The sequence below is a fragment of the Mobula birostris genome, chromosome 23, assembly GCF_030028105.1.
Source record: "Mobula birostris isolate sMobBir1 chromosome 23, sMobBir1.hap1, whole genome shotgun sequence".
Classification (NCBI taxonomy): Eukaryota; Metazoa; Chordata; class Chondrichthyes; order Myliobatiformes; family Myliobatidae; genus Mobula; species Mobula birostris.
Window position 1 is genome coordinate 15,695,560 of NC_092392.1, and position 20,968 is coordinate 15,716,527.

The 20,968-nt window shown below is 38.7% G+C and overlaps 1 protein-coding gene and 1 long non-coding RNA gene across 4 annotated transcripts in view; one reads left to right on the top strand and one right to left on the bottom strand.

The window, feature by feature from the left end:
* The window catches only part of LOC140186745 (uncharacterized), a 122,400-nt gene that overhangs the window by 78,386 nt on the left and 23,046 nt on the right, over nucleotides 1-20,968 (bottom strand). The window lies entirely within an intron of this gene.
* LOC140186741 (tyrosine-protein phosphatase non-receptor type 12-like) overlaps nucleotides 1-20,968 on the top strand; it is a 116,457-nt gene that overhangs the window by 71,222 nt on the left and 24,267 nt on the right. For both annotated transcript variants that reach the window (XM_072241257.1, XM_072241258.1), the window contains exons 9-13: nucleotides 5,709-5,775; nucleotides 6,713-6,790; nucleotides 8,251-8,340; nucleotides 10,651-10,736; nucleotides 17,569-18,515. In XM_072241257.1, coding sequence (XP_072097358.1) covers nucleotides 5,709-5,775; nucleotides 6,713-6,790; nucleotides 8,251-8,340; nucleotides 10,651-10,736; nucleotides 17,569-18,515 — 1,268 coding nt within the window. The remainder of the gene's footprint in view (nucleotides 1-5,708; nucleotides 5,776-6,712; nucleotides 6,791-8,250; nucleotides 8,341-10,650; nucleotides 10,737-17,568; nucleotides 18,516-20,968) is intronic.

Here is a 20,968-nt window from a genome sequence, read left to right on the forward strand (position 1 = left end):
TTTTGTTATTTTGAAACTGTAAAAGATGGAAATAAAAAAGTAATCTACAGGTCATCTTTTACTCACTTAGCTAGTCACAGTAACAGAAACTTTGACCGAGGTGCCCAAACTTTTGCATGCCACTGTATGTTAAGTGCACGATATTTGGAGACGAAAATTGGCCTTGGCACTTCTGAACTGGAGGAGGTGATTCATGTGTGTGCATCTGGGGAACTTCTGATAAACCTTGATTAAAAGGCTCGCTCACATTTACTATGTAGAATGAGATGGACTGATGCCTATGAAATCATAACTAACTGAAATGATGTTCAATGGGGAGGAAATTGGAGGATAATTCATCTTTTTAAAAAAAATAGTGAAGGTGTATCAATATGAACTTATGGTTTGCTCAGCTGGTTGATTATCTTCACAAGGTTATTGGGGTAGGGAAAGGTAAATAAGAATAAATTATGGGGAAGATAGAATGTATCCATTCTTAACTTTACAGTAGGGTAGGACTGGCTGTATGGAAAAAATATTAATGATCCTTTTGAATGATTTGTCATTACATGTAATGTCCTTTTATACATGCACACATGGGGACATGAACCCTACTTTGTATCTTGTGCATTGTACTTAAATGTCAACCCTGGGGCTGACTGGAACAGAATTACTATAACAATTAGGGAAGGTACAGTATTTCTTGGGGTTGTTAATGTCCCATATCAAAGTATATTTTCAAGATTCCACCATGAAGTTGGGATAGTTTCTTAAATTTGTTGTTTGCCTTTGCTTGGACCATGCTGTTTCTTGCAGCATGACATTAGGTAGTTTTCCACCTGAACCTGCCCTGCCTTGTATTGCTGAGACACAGCATAAGCATGACTTGTAGACTTTACTGCCTGAAGGATATTGTCAACCAGCTCTCTGATCCTAGACTCTCCTACTATTGGAAGCATCCTCTCCACATCCATTCTACATAGACCTTTCAATATTCCGTAGGTTTCAGTGAGATCCCTCCTTGTTCTTCTAAACACCTGTGAGTACAGACCCAAAGCCATCAAACACTCCTCATAAGTTGACTCTTGTATTCCTGGGAATATTCTTGTAAACTTCCCCTGGGTCCTCTCCAATGCCAGCAAATGTTTCCTTGGATATGGGGTACTAAACTGCTCACAGTACTCCAAATATGGTCTGATCAATGTCTTGTAAATCCCCTGCATTACATCCTTACTTTTGTATTCTAGTCCTCTGGAAATGAATGCTAACATTGGACTTGCTATCAACTCAGCTTGCAGGTTAACTTTAAGGGAATCCTGTAGTAGGATTCCCAAGTTCCTTTGCACCTCTGATTTTTGAATTTGGGCCTCATTTAGGAAATTGTCTTTGCCTTTACTCCTTCTACAAAATGCACAACCACACACTTCCTTACAATATTAGATTATGAGGACACGCAGTCATCTTTCACTGTCACTTAGTAATGCATGCATTAAGAAATGATACAATTTGTTCCTCCAGAATGATATCACAGAAACACAAGACAAACCAAGACTAAAAACACTGACAAAACCCACATAATTATACCATATAGTTACAACAGTGCAAGCAATTCCGTAATTTTATAGAAGAACAGACCATGGGCACGGTAAAAACTCTCAAAGTCTCTCGAAAGTCCCATCATCTCATGCAGACGGTTCAAGGGAGAAACTCTCCCTGCCATGAGCTTCCAGCGCCGCAAACTTGCCGATGCAGCATCCTGGAAGCACCCAACCACAGTCTGACTCCGAGTCCGTCCGAAAACTTCAAGACTCTGACCAGCTCTCCAACACCGAGCACCATCTCTGCTGAGCGCTTCGACCCCGGCCCCGGCAATAGGCAAAGCCAAGGATCTGGGGCCTTCCCTTCGGGAGATTCTCGATTGCACAGTAGCAGCAGCAGTGAAGCAGGCATTTCAGAAGTTTCTCCAGATGTTCCTCTGTGCTTCTCACGGCTGTCTCCATCAAATCAGGATTGTGCACGGCATCCTAGTTCACAAATATGATATCATTCGGAGTGGCCGCGTGCACTGCATCGTGCTGCCATCTTCTCTTCCCCTTCTATTATATATTCCATTTGCCACTACTTTGCCATTTCTTCTAATATGTTTAAGTCCTGCAGACTCCCTGCTTCATCAATACAACCTGCTCCTCCAGCTATCTTTGTATCATCTGCCAAACATGACCACAAAGCCATAAATCCTACCATCCAGATCATTAACATATAACGTGAAAATTAGTGGATCCAACACCAACCCCTGCAGAACACCACTAGCCACCATAGCCAAATGGAAAAGATTTATTCCCTCTCTTTGCCTTCTGCTAGCAGCCAAACTTGTGTCCATGCTGGTATCTTTGCTGTAATACCATGGGCTCTTGTTTAGCAGCATCTTGTCTGCTAAAGAGCCTTCGGAAAATCTAAGTAAACAACAACCGTTGACTCTCTGGTCTATCCTGGCTATTATTTCCTGAAAGAATTCCAACAGGTTTGTCAGGCAAGATTTTCCCTTAAGAAAACCATGCTGACTTAAGCTTATGTTTTCATGTGCCTCCAAGTACCCTGAAACCTCATCCTTGATAATAAACTCTTAACATCTTGCTAACTACTGATGTCAGGCTAACTGGCCTATAACTTGCAACACACATAGAAGTTGCTGGTGAACGCAGCAGGCCAGGCAGCATCTCTAGGAAGAAGTACAGTCGACGTTTCGGGCCGAGACCCTTTGTCAGGACTACGTGTTCCTCGTGTTGGCCTATAACTTACTGCCTTTTGCTTCCCTCCCTTCTTAGAGTGGAGTGAGATTGGTGAGGTATTTTTTTCAGTCCTCCTGAACCATTCTAGTTTGTTGTTTTTTTTTGTTTGGGAAGATTTTTTCTAATGCCTCCAGACTCTTCAGCTACCTGTTTCAGAACTCTGGGGTGTAGTCCATCTAATTTATCTAGTTTCAGACCTTCCAGCTTCCAAGAACCTTTTCCTTAGAAGTAGCAACTACACTCGCTTCTGTCCCCTGACACTCAAACTTCTAGCATGCTGCTGGTGTCTTCCACAGTGAAATATTATTCCCAATCTCATTGTCTTTAATTTTGTACATCAGTTTACGTCAGGCTTTTATTTGAAGCCTTTTGAAACTACAAATCATATCCACTGATTTCCCCTTCTCTATTCTACCAGATATATCCTAAAGTACTGATATAGGTTTGTCTAGCAGTATTCTCCTTTTATAACTACTTGCTGACTTTGTCTAAATCTGCTCATATTTTCCACAGAGTCTGTTTGCCCATCCTTTTATAATGTTCTGTAATCTATTCCTTTCATCCACCACTTCTATAGCTTCCCACTCTTTCAATCAAATGTCTCTGAAATCTAAACTCATTCTGCTCCTGCTTCTTCCCCCCCCACCCCTCAACCATCTCTCAAGCTTACATTTACATGTTATTCTATTTCCATGAGTTTTATATTTCTGACTTGACTGAAGCATCCACTTCAGGACAATTGGGTGGTAGTATAGAAACCGCTGTTCAAAAACCTCACATCCTGAATTTTTAAAATATCATGACGGAAAATTAAAGCTACCATTACATTTATCAGTTGGCTAGAAAGTACTATTATAAATTATATGTGATGGTTGTCCATCGTCCGATGATGACAGAACATCTGTGTGGGAGAGATTTTACATTGGAAAAGCCCTTGCACTGGGGCACTTCAATTTTTTCAGCCTCCAAAGTCTTGAGTCTGTATGAACAAGGGTCACAAACTGGGGTCTTCCTTGGTTTCAATGGATGACCACAATGTCTTCTGTGTCTTGTAATACCTTTTGCTCATCATGGAGCGTTGCAGTACTACCTTCCTGGCCGTTGGATCTCATTCTCCCAGTCCACCGGAGCTGACTTCGCATGCCAGGACAGGCATGTCCTTATAATTTTTTTTAAAAATTGTGTATTATATATGCTTCCTATAAACTTAATACTAAATTTGTTGCTGGATTATAAAGGGAAACAAGAAAGAGTGGCAATTGCTGAAGATAAATAGTTCAAATATATGAAGCTGTTGATGAAATACAAATAGGTTATTTGTATTTCAAATACAAATGATTGTGTAGCCAAGTTTCCATCGAACTCAGTATATAAGTTTGCTGATGACTCAACAATTGTAGGCCGTATCTCGGGTAATGATGACTTTGAGTACAGAGGAAATTAAGAACCTGGTGGCATGGTGCGAAGACAATAACCTATCCCTCAACGTCAGCAAGACGAAGGAATTGGTTGTTGACTTCAAAAGGAGTAGCGGACCGCAGGACCCAATTTACATCGGTGGTGCACAAGTGGAACAGGTCAAAAGCTTTAAGTTCCTCGGGGGCAATATCACAAATGACCTGACTTGGACCAGCCAAGCAGAGTCCACTGCCAAGAAGGCCCACCAGCGCCTTTACTTCCTGAGAAAGCTAAAGAAATTTGGCCTGTCCCCTAAAATCCTCACTAATTTTTATAGATGCACCGTAGAAAGCATTCTTCTAGGGTGCATCACAACCTGGTATGGAAGTTGTCCTGTCCAAGACCAGAAGAAGCTGCAGAAGGTCATGAACACAGCCCAGCACATCACACAAACCTATCTTCCGTCCTTCGACTCACTTTACAGCGCATGCTGTTGGAGCAGTGCTGCCAGGATAATCAGGGACACGACCCACCCAGCCAACACACTTTTCATCCCTCTTCCCTCCGGGAGAAGGCTCAGGAGCTTGAAGACTCATACGACCAGATTTGGAAACAGCTTCTTTCCAACTGTGATAAGACTGCTGAACGGATCCTGACCCGGATCTGGGCCGTACCCTCCAAATATCCGGACCTGCCTCTCGTTTTTTTTCTGCACTACCTTACTTTCCCTTTTCTATTTTCTATTTATGATTTATAATTTAAATGTTTAATATTTACTATCGATTTGTACTCGGGAGCGGGAAGTGCAGAATCAAATATCGCTGTGATGATTGTATGTTCTAGTATCAATTGTTTGGCGACAATAAAGTATGAAGTTAAAGAAGGGTTGATGGAGCAAAATTTTTATTCATTGGTTGATATACAGGGTGAATAGGCTCTTCTGGCCCTTCAAGCTACGCAGCCTAGCCATCTCCCAGTTTTATCCTAGCTTAATTACAGGACAATTTACAATGACCAATTAACCTTCTAACCAGTGTGTCTTTGGACCAAGAGGGGAAACTGGAGCACCCAGAGGAAACCCATGCGGTCACTGAGAGAGCGTATAAACACCTTACAGGCAGCAGCAGGAATTGAACCCCAGTCACCTGTACTGCAAAGCGTTGTGCTGACCACTACACTACCATGTTGTATATGTGTTTTTACCATGTTGACTCTTCCTGTGTAATTTGAAGGTAATACAATATTTTAAAGGCTCATTGTGTAGGCAAACAATCTTTTAAGGCATAAGTTTGCATTGAGGTTAAACCCAGGATTTATAGAATTTGAGATCTGTAAGCTTAGTGACCCAATAAATTTAAAGTTTAGCAGATTATTTAACAGATTAATATCTGTAATGCAACATTGAAGTTTCATTCTTTGAAGTTAAAGCAGTTCCTGTACATTGGTAATGGAGATGATGCTGATATAAAAGGCAGTGGTCACACCAGTTTATGGAAGCTGACTGAACTGAGTCATTTCCTGAAATGCTGTTTTCTCCCACAGTGCTGGATGTGGTAGAACTGGAGCCATATGTGCAATTGATTATACCTGGAATTTACTAAAAGCTGGGGTGAGTCATCTCTTTTACAACTTTCCTCTTAAAGATAGGAAACGAATTACCCTCCTGAGAGTAGAAAATAGACGATACTGAACTATTTTCAGATTGAGGTTGGTTTCTAACCACATTTTGATGTTTAAGTTTAGTGCCTTCTGCAAAATATTAATATGCTTATTGACACAGCACTTCCATAAAGTACCTGCAGGGAGCTATTCAAAATTTTATTTAGCGTGAATCCAACAGTGTAAGATAAATTTGATCACTTTTAATATGCAAATATGAACATTTATAAGTTTTAAATTAATATATTATGGCAACATTAATTCTAGATTTTTTTAGTAAATCCTAATTATTGAGATTCTACACAGCTCTTAAATGTCCTTTTGATTGGGGTTGACTGTAACAATGTAAGGAAATTGCTAATCTGGCTAAGTAAAGGCACACTTTATTGGCAATGGATTGCAAGTTAGATTCTTCTACTAATGATTAATGAAGACAGCTCTTTACCTGGAAGTAATTAAGTTTGTTTTTAGTATCTAAGGAAGCAAATAAATTCTTTCTAATTAATGTGTGATTATGCTCGTAATTGGGGAAAAGATGATGCGGTCACAGCTGTCTGGAGAAGGGGGATAATAAAACAAGCTTGGATCTATATTTCAGCAAGGTGTTACTTAGATTATTTGGAGTGATGTACTTTACAATCTTGTAAATGCAGTTATAAATTATTGAAACATTATTGCTTTCAATGTCAATTTTTCTTTAATATTCATGGACTGTTTTTACTAGAACAAACCTAAGTTTTATCAATGAAGGTATTAATTGAATTACTGTTTGGAGGCACTTATTTTTTCTGTCTTTATTGCATGAATTGTCTTAACACAAATTATGCATATGAATTTTAATTATGTTGATTTTAGTTCTCATTTGTACAAAATGTGTTCTCTCCTAGAAAATACCTGAAGAATTCAGTGTGTTTAATTTGATACAAGAAATGAGAACACAGAGGCATTCTGCAGTTCAAACAAAAGTGTGTACACGTCATACTTATTTTTCGTCATTTATCCCTTGTTCCCTAAACCACCTTAGGTTGTTTATCGTTTGGTTTCCAGTTGAATCTAATCTGCCATTATAATTTTAAATGCAGTAAAAAGTGCAAATACATTTGCAGGTTGGTGGGACTAGATGAGAGTAAGAGTTTGTCACTAACTAGAAGGGCCGAGATGGCCTGTTTCCGTGCTGTAGTTGTTATATGGGTATATTTGTAGAAGTGGTCAGATACAAGGAAATGTTGAGTTGTTTGGCAATCTGGTCCTAGTTTTGTTGACATAAAATTTATTTACAATTAGTTCAAAATAATACCATGAACTTTCTAAAACTGATGGTCATAACTTGCATTTATTCTCGAGGCTTCTGTGGTTTAAGGTTTGCATCACCTCATAATTTCTTTTAGTTAACAGGCTTGAATGAAAGTTTAACTTAGTTGAATTCTGCAGATAAGCAATCTGCCCTTCATTTTGAAGAAGTGGCCTTGCCATGAAATTTATTTTTAGTAGAGCATTATAATATTTGGCAGTTTCCTTAATAAGGGTAAAAGAGGTGCTTGCTTGACAACACTAAAGGCCCAAATGAGTCACAAGATTCAACTCCAGATAATTTGGCACAATGTCACAGTTAATTCCCGAGTGTAGTTTAAAGGATGTTCTGTAGTGTCAGTGCAACTGTATTTTAGCTGGGGCCTTTTTGTTTTGCATCCTTGATTGGGCATAAGATCGTTTCATGCTATTTGAAAGAAGAATGTGAGAGTTCTTTGGTTCATCATCATCTAACTGATGAACATATTCACATTATTGTTTGTGTAATGATATTGCATTCAAATTAGCTGCCCCTTTTTGTTATTACAACAGTGACTATGCTTATAAAATTGTAAGATGGTAACAAATCATAATGGCATTAAGATTTTCATTCCCTTGTGCCTGCTATTCAATAAGATCATGCAGATCTTCTACCTCAAAAACGCTTTCCAGCAAAAAACATATCCCTTGATTCCTTTTAATACAAATTTTTTTTTATTACTCTTGAGTATACTTAGTGATTGAGCCTCGATCTTCTTCATGGCAAGTTAGAAAAAGATGTTTATTTACTATTTTCACAAATTTCATGGGAGTATATTTTATCAAAATTTTCTGGTACTGAATTCTCAAGACAAATTTCTGTTGCCCAAAAGCCCAAGCATAGTTATAACCTGTAGAATAATATACACGTTTGTATTAAATTGGTAAGGGTCTTAGTGTTTTGAGACCTTACTTGCATAATTATGGTTTTAAATTTATTTGGCCTCAACATGATCCTGTAACTATCATTTTCTTAGTATGCATGTGTTATTTAAGCAATGTTCCAGGATATTTTGCAACATACATTCCATTTTCTTTCAGACTTCATGGTAAATTTTTGAATTCAGTTATCAAGGAGTGCCTGTTGTTTTTCCAGGAGCAATATGAGCTTGTTCACCGTGCAATAGCTCAACTATTTGAAAAAGAATTGCAGAGGAGTCACTGTGCTCAAAGGCTATCTGATATGGTATGTTCAGTCTTTAGAAACATCACTTCATAGAAAGTCATTTTATTTTCATTCCTTGCGGTATGTGATTCATTCGTTTTGTTATGGTTTGGGAGTTACTTTCAGCTGGTCTGTTACGATTATAATTATTGTTTAAAGTACACCAGATTAACTTTTACCAGAAGTTGTGTAAATTTTATGTGAATTTATGTCTTATAGTTGTGAATGGTAGAGACAAATGGGAATCATTTCACGAGTTGGAAAAAATATTGAGGTCATTCTTTTTTTTAAGTTTTAAAGGAGTTCAATCCTAAAGTCTCTTTTTTTAAAAAAAAGAAATGCTGTATTGCATGCAGATGGCTGTTTGCTATTTTCCGGAAAGCCTGCTTCCTCTTGTTCATTGAAATGTGGTCACTTACAGTACCTGTGACTTTGACATAATGCTTTTCTTTTAAAGTAGTGAACCATGAGTAATCAAACATCTGGGAAAAGCAATTCAGTAACAGGAAATTTGGCCGGCTCATAACAGTATTCATGCTTCTTTTTTTTGGGGTGTTCGCTTTTAGATGCAAAATTATTTTACCAACTATCCAAGACAGTTTCTTGGTAATGTGTTTTATGGTTGCAGGCAGGATATCTGGGAATTAATTAACTTTCACATCAATGTAGAGTTGTGCAGACACACAAGGAATATAACAGTGCAGCTTGGATGACCAATATGAATATTTATGCTGTACATTGGAGAAATTGTAATTTAATGCATTTAATGATTGTATATCAAAAATGCCATATAACATTGAATTATTAAGCACAGAAGTGAGCCTGTTATTAATTTAACTCCTTGAAAGGGTCTGCTCAGTCATCACTACTCTCCTGTCCCTTACCTCTGCATGTTTCTCCTTTTAAGATGACCGTCTAATTTCCTTTGAGTGCTACTATTAAATATATGTTTGCTGTTCTTTCTGGCTGTGAATTCTGCAAATATATTTTGCATATTGAATTACGTTACTGACACACCTGAAATTATTGCTGTAAGTGCCTACGTGATCTCCAGCAATAAGTACCTATTATTGAGATAACAAAATATTGCTCTTAGCAAACTATGATGCAGCCAGATATATGCATAGATGTACTAGTTGCAATTACATACTGCAGTTTAAATACTGTAGCTAACAATTCAGTATCTATAACTATTCAATTTTATGAATGAAAAGGGACGGCGGAAGGATTCTGTATGTCGTAACTAATGAGTACGTTCATTTTTTTAAAGGGGCTGCAAAAGCAATATTGTCAAACACAAAGTAACTGGCGCCGCAGGTTGATAAAATAGTATAGTTTGATTTTGGGCACTATAACCAAACACCTTTGAATATTTGCAGTATTTAACCTTTAACCACTTGCACAACTAAGTTATGCATTATACAATTGTTTTATGCTGTGATGGTTAAAGGTTTGGAATTTATTGAGCATTTTTAGAGTTGATAATGTAATAAACTAATTCCTGGCTGTATTCAGATTGCAAAGCATATAATATATGCAGCTGTTGCCCACACCATAACATCTAAATAGCTGTTATTTTTATGGATTAGTAATATACTAACTTTTATCTTCAAAGAACAGAATAATCACATTTTGAATGGGAACAAGCTCTGCAGAGGAAAAAGTCCCACTTCAATTTTAAATGCATTCATCTGAATTTGCAGAGTTAGGGAGTGTTTGTACAGAAATTCTCCATCTGTCCATCCTGAATGTATTTTCGCATTATTTAGAACAGTGCTAAGGTTTGTTGTTTTTTGGAGTCATCTCCAAATATTTGCATTAGTACTGTGGCGAGCAATTGGTCCAGAATGACAGACAAAAGGAAGGTGACCCAGAGCATGAACCCAGCCAGTCTCCCACAGACCGGGGGTGGTGGGGGGGGTGGCGTGGTGCGAGGTGACAATCACACGTCCCAGTTACAGTTAGGATGACCCACAAATACTCAAGCAAATAGCTGTATAACCCAAGCTAAAATGTAACAGTAATTGAACTGGAACTTCCCACTATAATCCCACAGAAGCATTTTAACACAAGAAAAATAAACAGTACTGGTCATTAGAAATGCAGGGGCGGGCTGTCGACCATGCCCTCACCCCCGCCCCCCCAGAGCATCACAATACTTTCTCTTCTGTCCTTATTTACCAGGCTCAGGTGTGAACTTTGAACATTGTTCCTTTTCCATTTCAGGCTTTGTGTTAATGCACTGTTTGTGTTCTCCTTGAATAAATAAATAGATATCAATACTTGCTTTTTAAGATCTTTGTTACTTAAACTTTTTTGTCTTTACAATAGGATGATATCAGTTCTAAAAGGACGACTCCTTCCTCAGTTCATGCAACTTCCGATTCACCACCACCCAAGCCACCACGAGTACGAAGGTAATTTGTTTATGTGAAGTTTTGCATAACTATAGAGTGAGATACTGTTTGTCTTGGATAGTAATAACTAACTACATTACAGAATTCCCTGAATTAGATCTGAGTGATAATAAACTCCAGCAAAGAGCATATGGAAAGTACTATTACTGAATTACCAAGAAAAGTCTCAGCTATCATAAACAATATACAAAACGCTGGAGGAGCTCAGCTGCTGTGCAGAGAAATAAATGGTTGATTATTTTTGTGGCTATCACTCATTAAGTGAAACGGTATTTAATTTTCTTTCCATTCTCATGTTTATTATTTGTATATTAGTGTGTTTACCTTTTTCTATTTTTAAGGTATTTTTGTTTACCTTGTTTTTCTATAGAACTTTTATGGCTTGGGTTCAGGGTGTTTCTGATTTTTAAAAATGCAAACACGAGGAAATCTGCAGATGCTGGAATTTCAAGCAACACACATAAAAATGGGGGACAGAGAAAGCAGGATCTCCCATTGGCCACACATTTTAATTCCACATCTCATTCCCATTCTGATATGTCTATCCACGGCCTTCTCTACTGTCAAGCCACAAGCCACACTCAGGTTGGAGGAATAACACTTTGTTCCGTCTGGGGAGCCTCCAACCTGATGGTATGAACATTGACTTTCTCTAACTTCCATTGATGCCCCACCTCCCCTTTGTACCCCATCCCTTATTTATTTATCTTTTATTATTATATTTTTTTCTCTCTCTCCTTTTCCTCCCTCTGTCCTTCTCACTATACTCCTTGCCCATCCTCTGGGCTCCCCCCCCCCCTTCTTTCTCCCTAGGCCTCCCGTCTGTCCCATGATCCTCTCATATCCCTTTTGCCAATCAACTTTCCAGCTCTTATCTCCATCCCTTCTGTCTTCTCCTATCAGTTTGGATCTCCCCCTCCCCCTCCCACTTTCAAATCTCTTACTACTATCTCTTCTTTCAGTTAGCCCTGATGAAGGGTCTGGGCCTGAAACATCGACTGTACCTCTTCCTATAGATGCTGCCTGGCTTGCTGCGTTCACCAGCAATTTTTATGTGTGTTTCCGATTTTTGTTCATTTTATGAGAATTTCACTCCATGGAAATATCAGATAGTTTGCTTAATGGAAAGCTTGTCTGTAAATTCAAACACTAAATATATGGTTTTCCTGTACTATTAATGAGTTACCCCAACTGATTTTGCTTTGTAACTCGTGCTTTAGTTTATAGGAAGTAATTATATTTGCTGGCTTCTAAGCATAAGAAGTTTCAATTCATAAAATAACTTTGGCTTGGCTTAGTTTAGTTCTGTTGGAATGCATTTTAGAAAACAAAATTAGAATCATAGATCATTACAGCACCGTAACATGTCCTTCAGCCCATCTAGTCTATGCTCAACCACTAATCTGCCTAGTCCCATCGACCTGCACCTGGGCCTTGCCCCTGCATGCCTCTCCCATTCATGTACCTGTCAATTGCTCTTAAATGTTGAAATTGACCCTGGCTTCATCATTTCCGCTGGCAGTTCGTTCCACGCTCTCACCACCCGCTGAGTGAAGTTTTCTATTGTGTTTCCTTTAAATGTTTTGCCTTTCACCCTCAACCCATAACTTCTAGTTGTAGTCTCACCTATCCTTAGTGGAAAAAGCCTACTTGCATTTACCCTATCTCTACCCCTCATAATTTTATATACCTCTATTAAATCTTCCCTCAATCTCCTATATTCTAGGGAATGAAGTCCTAACCTGTTCAATCTTTCCCTGTAATTCAGGTCCTTAAGTCCTGGCAACATCCTGCAAAATATTCTCTGCACTCTTACAATCTTATTTACATCTTTCACGTAGGTAGGTGACCAAAGCTGGACACAATATTCCAAATCAGGCCTCACCAACGTCTTGTACAATTTCAACATAACATCCCAACTCTTATACTCAATACATCGATTTATGAAGGCCAATATGCCAAAAGCTTTCTTTACAACCCTATCTACGTATGACGCCACTTTAAAGGAGTTGTGGATCTGTATGTCCAGATCCCTCTTCTACTGCATTCCTCAGTGCCCTACCACTCACTAGGTTAGATTTACACTGCTTGGTCATCCCAAAGTGCAACACCTTGCACTTGTCCTCATTAAATTCCATTTGACGTTTTTCAGCTCATTTTTCCAGCTGACCCAGATCCCACTGCATCTTTCTTGCTGTTGACTATAGCCTCAACCCTCGTGCCATCCACAGGTTTGCTGATCAAGTTTACCACGTTATCACAAACAAGAGAAAATCTGCAGATGCTGGAAATTCAAGCAACACACACAAAATGCTGGAGGAGCTTAGCAGGCCTCTTTTACATAGATGCTGCCTGGCCTGCTGAGTTCCTCCAGCATTCTGTGTCACCACATTATCATCCAGATTGTTGACATAGATGACAAATAACAACGGGCCCAGCACCAATCCCTGAAGGACTCCACTGGTCACAGGCCTCCAATCAGAGATGCAGCCATCTACAATCACTCTGTGGCTTCTTCTGTGAAGCCAACATTGAATCCAATTTCCTACCTCATCTTGAATGCCAAGCGACTGAATATTCTTGACCAACCTCCCGTGCAGGACCTTGTCAAAGGCCATCCTAAAGTCCATTTAGACAACATTCATTGCCTTACCTTTTATCAGCACTTCTGGTAACTTCCTCAAAAAATTCTGTAAGATTGGTTAGACACAACTTGCCACACACAAAACCATGTTGACACTCCCTAATCAGTTCTTGTCTATCCAAATACTTAAAGATCAGGTTCCTTAGAAAACCTTCCAGTAACTTTTCCACTACTGATGTCAGACTTACTGGCCTATAATTTCCTGGTTTATTCTTAGAGCCTTTCTTAAACAATGGAGCAATATTAGCTATCCTCCAACACCTCACCTGTGGCTAAGGATGTTTTAAAATATCCAAGGGGACACATTGTCAGGCCCTGGGGACTTGTCCACCCTAATTTGCCTCAAGACAGCAAATGTATAGGGTCCATGACCTCGCTGCTACATTGCCTCACATCTATAGACTCTGTTTGTCTCCCGAGTAAATACAGATGCAAGATATCCATTTAAGATCTCTCCCATCTCTTTCGGCTCCATGGGTAGATTTCCACTCTTATCTTCAAGATGACTAATTTTGTCCCTTGCTGTCCTTTTTGTTCTTAATATATCTGGAGAAACCCTTGTCTGCTAGAGCAACCTCTTGTCATCTTTTTGCCCTCCTGGTTTATTTCTTAAGTGTTCTCTTGCATTTCTTATACCTAATTTGTTTCTACCTGTCTATACTTACTATGCATCTTTTTCTTAACCAGGGCCTCAATATCTATCGAAAACCAAGGTTCCCTACACCTGTTGTCCTTGCCTTTTTATTCTGACAGGAACATACAAACTCTGTACACTCAATTTCACTTCTAAATGCCTCCCAATTACCTTGTATACCTTTGCCAGAAAACAACTTGCCCCAATGCACTCTTGCCCTACACTTTTTTGATACGATCAAAGTTTGCTTTTCTCTAATTTAGAAGCTCAACCAGAGGACCAGACGTATCCTTCTCCAGATTTACCTTGAAACAAGTGACATTATGATCAACAGATGCAAAGTATTCCCCTACATAAACTTGGACCGTAAATTTTGCCTTGGGTTAATTGTGGACTGGGACAGGTTGTTTTCTGGCAAATATATAATTGGGAGACCTTTAAAAGTGAAATTTTGAGATTACAGAGCTCTGTCACCTGCCCTGTTGCATTTCCTAATAGGAGATCTAGTTTTAGATAGATTTAGAAAATTGATGCTTTGAATTGGTAATTTCCATTTAAAATGAATATAGTGATCTCTGTCTTCTGCATTAGTGTCTGAGATCAACTGAACATTATTTGGTTTGCTTTGATTATGGGAATAAATTCTGATCTCTTACTTTTCATTGTAGCTTTTTTTTTTCCCTTTCTTAATTTAGTCTTGCACCAACTTGTATCACAAAGCTGCTGTGTATATGAATACTTAATAGTTCAATTTTCCCTCATTTGCTGAAATCATCTAGATTGACTGAAGATAGGTTGATTGCCTGATGAACTAAAATCACAACCACTTCTATTTAATTAAAAAGTAACTGGGGGAAAAATAAACATGAGAAATTCTGCAGATGCTGGAAATCCAAAGCAACACGTACAAAATGCTGGAGAAACTCAACAAGTTGGGCAGATTCTATGGAAGTGAATAAACAGTCCACATTTTGGGCTGAGAACCATCCACAGGGCTGGAAAGGAAGAGGGAAAACATCAGAATAAAAAGGTGGGGAGAAGGGAAGAAGGATAGCTAGTAACTGATGGGTGAAGCCAGATGGATAAGAAAGATAAAGGGCTGGTGAAGAAGGAATCTCATGGGAGAAAGGGAAGGAGGAGGTGATGGGCAGTTAAGAGGCCAGAGTGGGGGGAAAAGGAGAGTAGAAATCCTTATTTTACTGGAAAAGGAAATCTAAATCCGTGCTACCCAGACGGTATATAAGATGTTGCTCCTCCACCATGAGGGTGACTTCAGCATAGCAAAAGAGGAGGCCATTGCTGACTTTTTGGAATGGGAATTGGAATTAAAATATCTGGCCGCTGGGAAGTTCTGCTTTTGAGATCATAGAGAGAACAATCCCCATGAAAAGCAGGAGAGAGGGAGTTGGTGGGAGAATCCCTTTAGAAACGGGAAGTTGCGGAGAATGATCTGTTGGACGTGGAGGTTCAAGGGGTGATGGGTAAGGATAGGAGGAACTCTTATCAATGTTAAGGCAGCGGGAAGATGGAGTGAGCATGGATTTTTTGGGAAATGGAGGAGATGTGGGTGAGGGTAGTGTCGATGGTGGAGGAAGTGAAACCCTATTCTTTGAAGGAGGACGACATCTCTGATGCCCCTGGAAAGAAAAGCTGCATTCAGGGAGCAGATGTGGTGGAGATGAAGAAGAAAACAGTTGTTGGGGAAAAATATATACATGAGCGTAATTTAAAAAGCATACATCCCAAAAGTTTAAATTGAAAGACACTGCTCACACTTTTCTGAGTTTTGAAAACAAGTGACCTTTGCATTACAGAGGGCTGTTCCTAGTAAACAGTCTGTATCACTATTTTCCATAACAGGAAGTAGTATTATCGACATAAAATTGTAAAAATAATCATACCTTACTTCACACAAAAATCTGTGAGTTCTGTAGTGATCTGTGAATTTTGGATTTTCATAACCCAAAGGCCATAATACTTTGGTGGTGGTGGGTGGAGGTAGTTTGTCAAAAAGGGTTTCGTAAGGTGAAATTACAAGCTTTCAGCACAATTATATTTCATAATATTTGCTGGTTGTCAATTGGATATCAGGCAAAAAGATGTAATTATTTACATTTTCATGATTGAGTGTGCAATTTGATTGTGAACATGGAAGGTTATTTCTGTTGGGCCTATTATGGTTGAAAAGCTATTTTTATTTTGTGTGTACCTGCTGTGCTGTTGCAGAGAAATTGAAAATTGTACAGTGGTTGGTCAGTGCAACAACAGGCTTGTATGGTGTGATGTCTTGTTACACCACAGTGGAACTGAACTGTTGATTTTACTTTGCCCAGTGGTTTTCATGAGCGAACATTTCAGAGCATAAAACAATTGTTTTGTTCTTACAAGCACAAGAAAATCTGAAGATGCAGGAAATCCAAGCAACACTCTCAAAATGCTGGAGGAACTCTGCAGGCTAAGCAGCATGTATGGAAATGAGTAAACAGTTAACATTTTGGGCCGAGACGCTTCATCAGGTTGAGTCCTGAAGAAGGGCCTCAGCCCGAAACAACATTGACTGTTTACTCTTTTATCATAGATGCTGCCTAGCCTGCTGAGTTCCACCAGCATTTTGTCTTTTGTTCTTAGACATTTAAAAGATGGGCAGAAAATCAACTTGAGGTAATTGCCAAACACATTAAGAAATGCAACTAATTCACCTGCCCAGAGGCCACATCCTGCATCAGGCTGCCTTCTTATAACCCATGGGTTGCTTGATCTAATCTACCTGAGTAAGCTGTCCCCATTCATTGTTACACCTCCAGCTTTTTGCCTGCAGTGAAATGTCGTTTCCAGAGCTTGCTCCTTTTCAGGATGCATGTGGGCTTGCCTTTCTAGGTGTAAATGGTAAGCCCTGATCCAAGAAATGTTTTGACAAGTAATCAAGGCTTTCTGGCTGATAGAATGTTTAGAAGAATTTGGACATTAGAAATTAACAGTACTTATTAAAATCACAGGCTCTAGAAATATAGATAAAATGGTTGAATTAAATGATTTAAAATCAATATATTAGTTAACTAAATTCAGTCATTAAAATGTAACCTGAAAACTTAGCGTGTTCCAACCCATTGAAATAAAAGGTATTGCTAAATTTATAGCAGATTAACTATAGCCAGGAAGCAACAAAGGGTTCATTGGTGCATGGTTGGAATAACAGTTTCTAGGAATTTTCTGGAACTTTGAGTTTGATCACACAGGTAGAAATGACTAGGACTGTCACTCCACTCTCACTTGCAGAAGAAAGTGTCTACTACTGTACGCTACTATTTCAGAAGCTGTAAATAAGTAGTTGCTATCTTTTAGTGGCATGTTTTTAATTTCAGTAAACGGTCTGCCGTTTACTATGTAACAAATTGCCTTTCAGTATAATATTAAGGTATTTACTTTTATCGTGTTTGCTTTTTGTTTAAGTTAAAAATTTATTTATTGGCTTTTTAAATGGTGCTACTGCCTAACCCATTCCTCTGTTTTTCTCCCTGTGTTCCTCCTCTCTTCTTGACCAATAATTCCTTTAGTTGCCTGGTAGAAGGAGATGCTAAAGAAGAAATCTTGCAGCCTCCAGAGCCCCAGCCTGTACCGCCCATCCTCACTCCTTCTCCACCCTCTGCTTATCCAGCTGTTACTACTGTGTGGCAGGATAATGACCGATACCATCCCAAGCCAGTTGTGCACTCGTATACACCGCCACTACCCACAGACCTCAATGAAAACTACAACAAACCTGGAGATACCTTCAAGCAAATTGAAAACTCTGCTGCACACATTGAACCTATAGAGAAAAAGCTAGAAAGAAAACTTAGTATTGAAATAAAGAAGATACCACTCCAAGAAGGACCTAAAAGCTTTGACGTATCCTCACCTGATACCAACAGTGCTCTTAATAGATTGCCATCGAATAAAGTGAAACCCACTTCAGCAGCTGAGATGGAACAAACAAGTAAATCAGCTGAAGCTAGCTCTGGACAAATTTCAGTAAATTCAGAAATTCTGCAACACTCTGATACTACTCAGGAAGACAAGAATTCAGATGTTGCCCTGAGACCAATTCAGTTACCACTTAAAGAGAGAGCTCATGCCGTGTGGAGCAAGCCAAGCCATGAATGTACCCCATCTTCAAGCAAGAATTCCACAGGTGATAAGTTGTACAACAATCAATACCATTCTTCTCAAGCAGCTGCTCTACCTGAAGAACCATCACCGATAAAGATATCTGCACATGTAGCAATGGACACGAGTGTAAACAATCCGCCTCTCTGTTTTACTAATCCACTCCATTCTGATGACTCTGAGCCAGAAGAGATAGACATTGGGAATACAGTACCCAAAAATGTTACCAGTATTTTAACAAGTGCCATTGTTACTGCAACCATACAAAATGAAACCCCTTCAACAAGAAAAATATCACCTGTGTCTATTGCCCGAGAGCATCCACCCACTACCTTAAGTTTAGCAGCTGAAAAATGTAAGTATTTACTTCATTTGAGGAATGTGCTTCTTTGATTTAATTATTTTTGTAGAAATGAAGGTAATAACTTATTAAATATTGCCCAGTTGGCCCCTCGGGTTCTTTTTCATGATTTATGCAGAGCAAGACTATTTTACTGATAGTTGAACTCAGTCATGGCGATAATAATAAAACGTATTGCTATTATGCCACCTTGGTCTTTGCAAATAGGGCATTCAGACATTTTGAGGCCTTATATATCTTAGTTGTGAGTTATGAACTTTGTGGGCTTATCCAAGCTGGGTTGATGTTACAGTTTTGTACATGATGAGCTTGTTCAAATTCAAATGATATCCATTTAACTTATTGAAGTCGGGTTGAGGTTTTACTTTCCTCAATTTATTGGCTTTTATAAAGGCATGCAGGGAAAGCATGGGGATAAGGATGCATTATATGGTAGACATTGAAACCAAGATGCTGGAATCATTCAAGGGTTATAATAGTGCAGCACACTCTGGTATCTGCACGGATGGTTTCTTCTGGTGCACAGGACTCCTCTAAGGGATATAAAAAAGGCTATCATTTGTCATGAAGAGCACTGATGCTTTCTGACCTGTGTTAGCCAGTTTCTAGACGATATTGACCCTTAATGGCAACCTCTTCCAGGCAGTCATAGTAGATTAACATGTGGAGTGGTTTCCTTTCAGAATGGTTTGGAGTGGGATCGTATTATACACATTTACTGCTGATGGTTCCTTTAAGAAAATGGATTATTTTCACAACCTTGCTCTCAGAATTATTGCTGTTTTTCTAACAAAAATGTTCTGACACAATTTGTGCAATAACTACTGATCTACAAATTTAAACAGAAAAATACCCTACATTCTCATAAACCTCTTGTTAATTTAGAATTGTCAAAATTTACTACCCTGGCGACTAGTGAAGAATTAGATATGACTAATTGCACTTTTAAGTAAGTAAAGGGCATCTTGAACTCAGTGCTAAGATTCACAATGGGCAAGCATGTGCATCACTTTTATTGGTAAAATGTTAAGATGAAATGCACTGTATTTGCACTTGATATGTTTGTGTTTTACTTCCTTGACTTTTTTTGTGTGATGGGCATGCAGCCTGAGAGAGACTGATACATCGGACTGGTGGAAATTGCAGCTTAATGGCAAACTGGGCAAAGTGAGACTAACTGACAAAAACAAATGCATTAAAGCAGCTCTTGGTGTGCCCACGTGGTCCGGATTGCACAAGCAAACCTGTGCAATGGCGTAGATGAGCCAAACCACCAATTACAACTACTGGGCAAAAAGTTCATAATTGTATCTGGATTTCTTGTGCCTGAGAGATTTTATGGCAAAATTCTTAACTTTTGAACTGCTTTTTGGTATTTGACTAAATGTTAAAGTGAAATTATTGGCTTGTATTGTGCATGAGCATTTTCCATTTAAAATGAATGCTCGTGTCTTTAAAAGAAAAAGTTGTTGCCATAGTTATGCTGTTTGTTAAATTATTTTCATTGATTGCATTAATATTTTTGGTCAACTGACATACCCTATCTGGCTTCATTTGATATCAACCATTCTTTGTTTGAATTATGCAAGGCTGAAATAAATATAGTATACTTGAAGCAATGAACAAAATCAGACGGCATTTATGCAAAGAGGAACAGAATTAGCATTTCCAATTGAAGACCCTTTATTTGAATTAAAAAAGACAGGAAAACTAGACAATTTAATTCACAGAGAGGAAATGTCGGGATGAAAGGAAAATCTGATAGAGTGAGGCCAGGGCTGCTGTGGGGATAAGTTTTTGAAGTAAGTTAGCCAATTAAATGATGAGGCTAGTTAGAGAGAAAAGACACAAAGAAACACAAGTTATGAGGTGCAGAGCTGTAGGGAATATCTGCAGATCAGTTTTATATTACTTGAGTGGATTAAAAGTAAATCCTGAGTAAGTATTACAGATGGAAGGATTCTAGCAGAACTGGTAGTTTCTTGTACAAACAAAAAAGCAAATTGTCTCCAGATGCTAAATTCAACATTGAATTTAGAAAGCTACGTGTGGCCAGATTGTAAATGAGGCCCTGTTGTTCAGGCTTCACTTGGATCTTGTAATATCTTAGGAGGGCACAGCCAGGTTGGTAAGGGTGGAATGAAGAATTGAAGGTGTAGGCAGCAGAAGTTAAGAGACTGGCTCTGTGGACAATAACTGCTGCTTCACATCCATCTACATTTGATTTCTCCAGTATAGAGGGGCTGCGCTGTTGAACCACAAAAATATTGCAACTAAATTCAAAGTTCAAAGTAAATTCATTATCAAAGTATATTTATGACACCATATACAACTCTGAAATTCATTTTCTTGCAGGCATACTCTATAAGTTCATAGAATAATAACTATAATAGAATCGATGGCAGACAACACAAACTTGGGTGTTCAACCACTGCAAAAGACGGTGA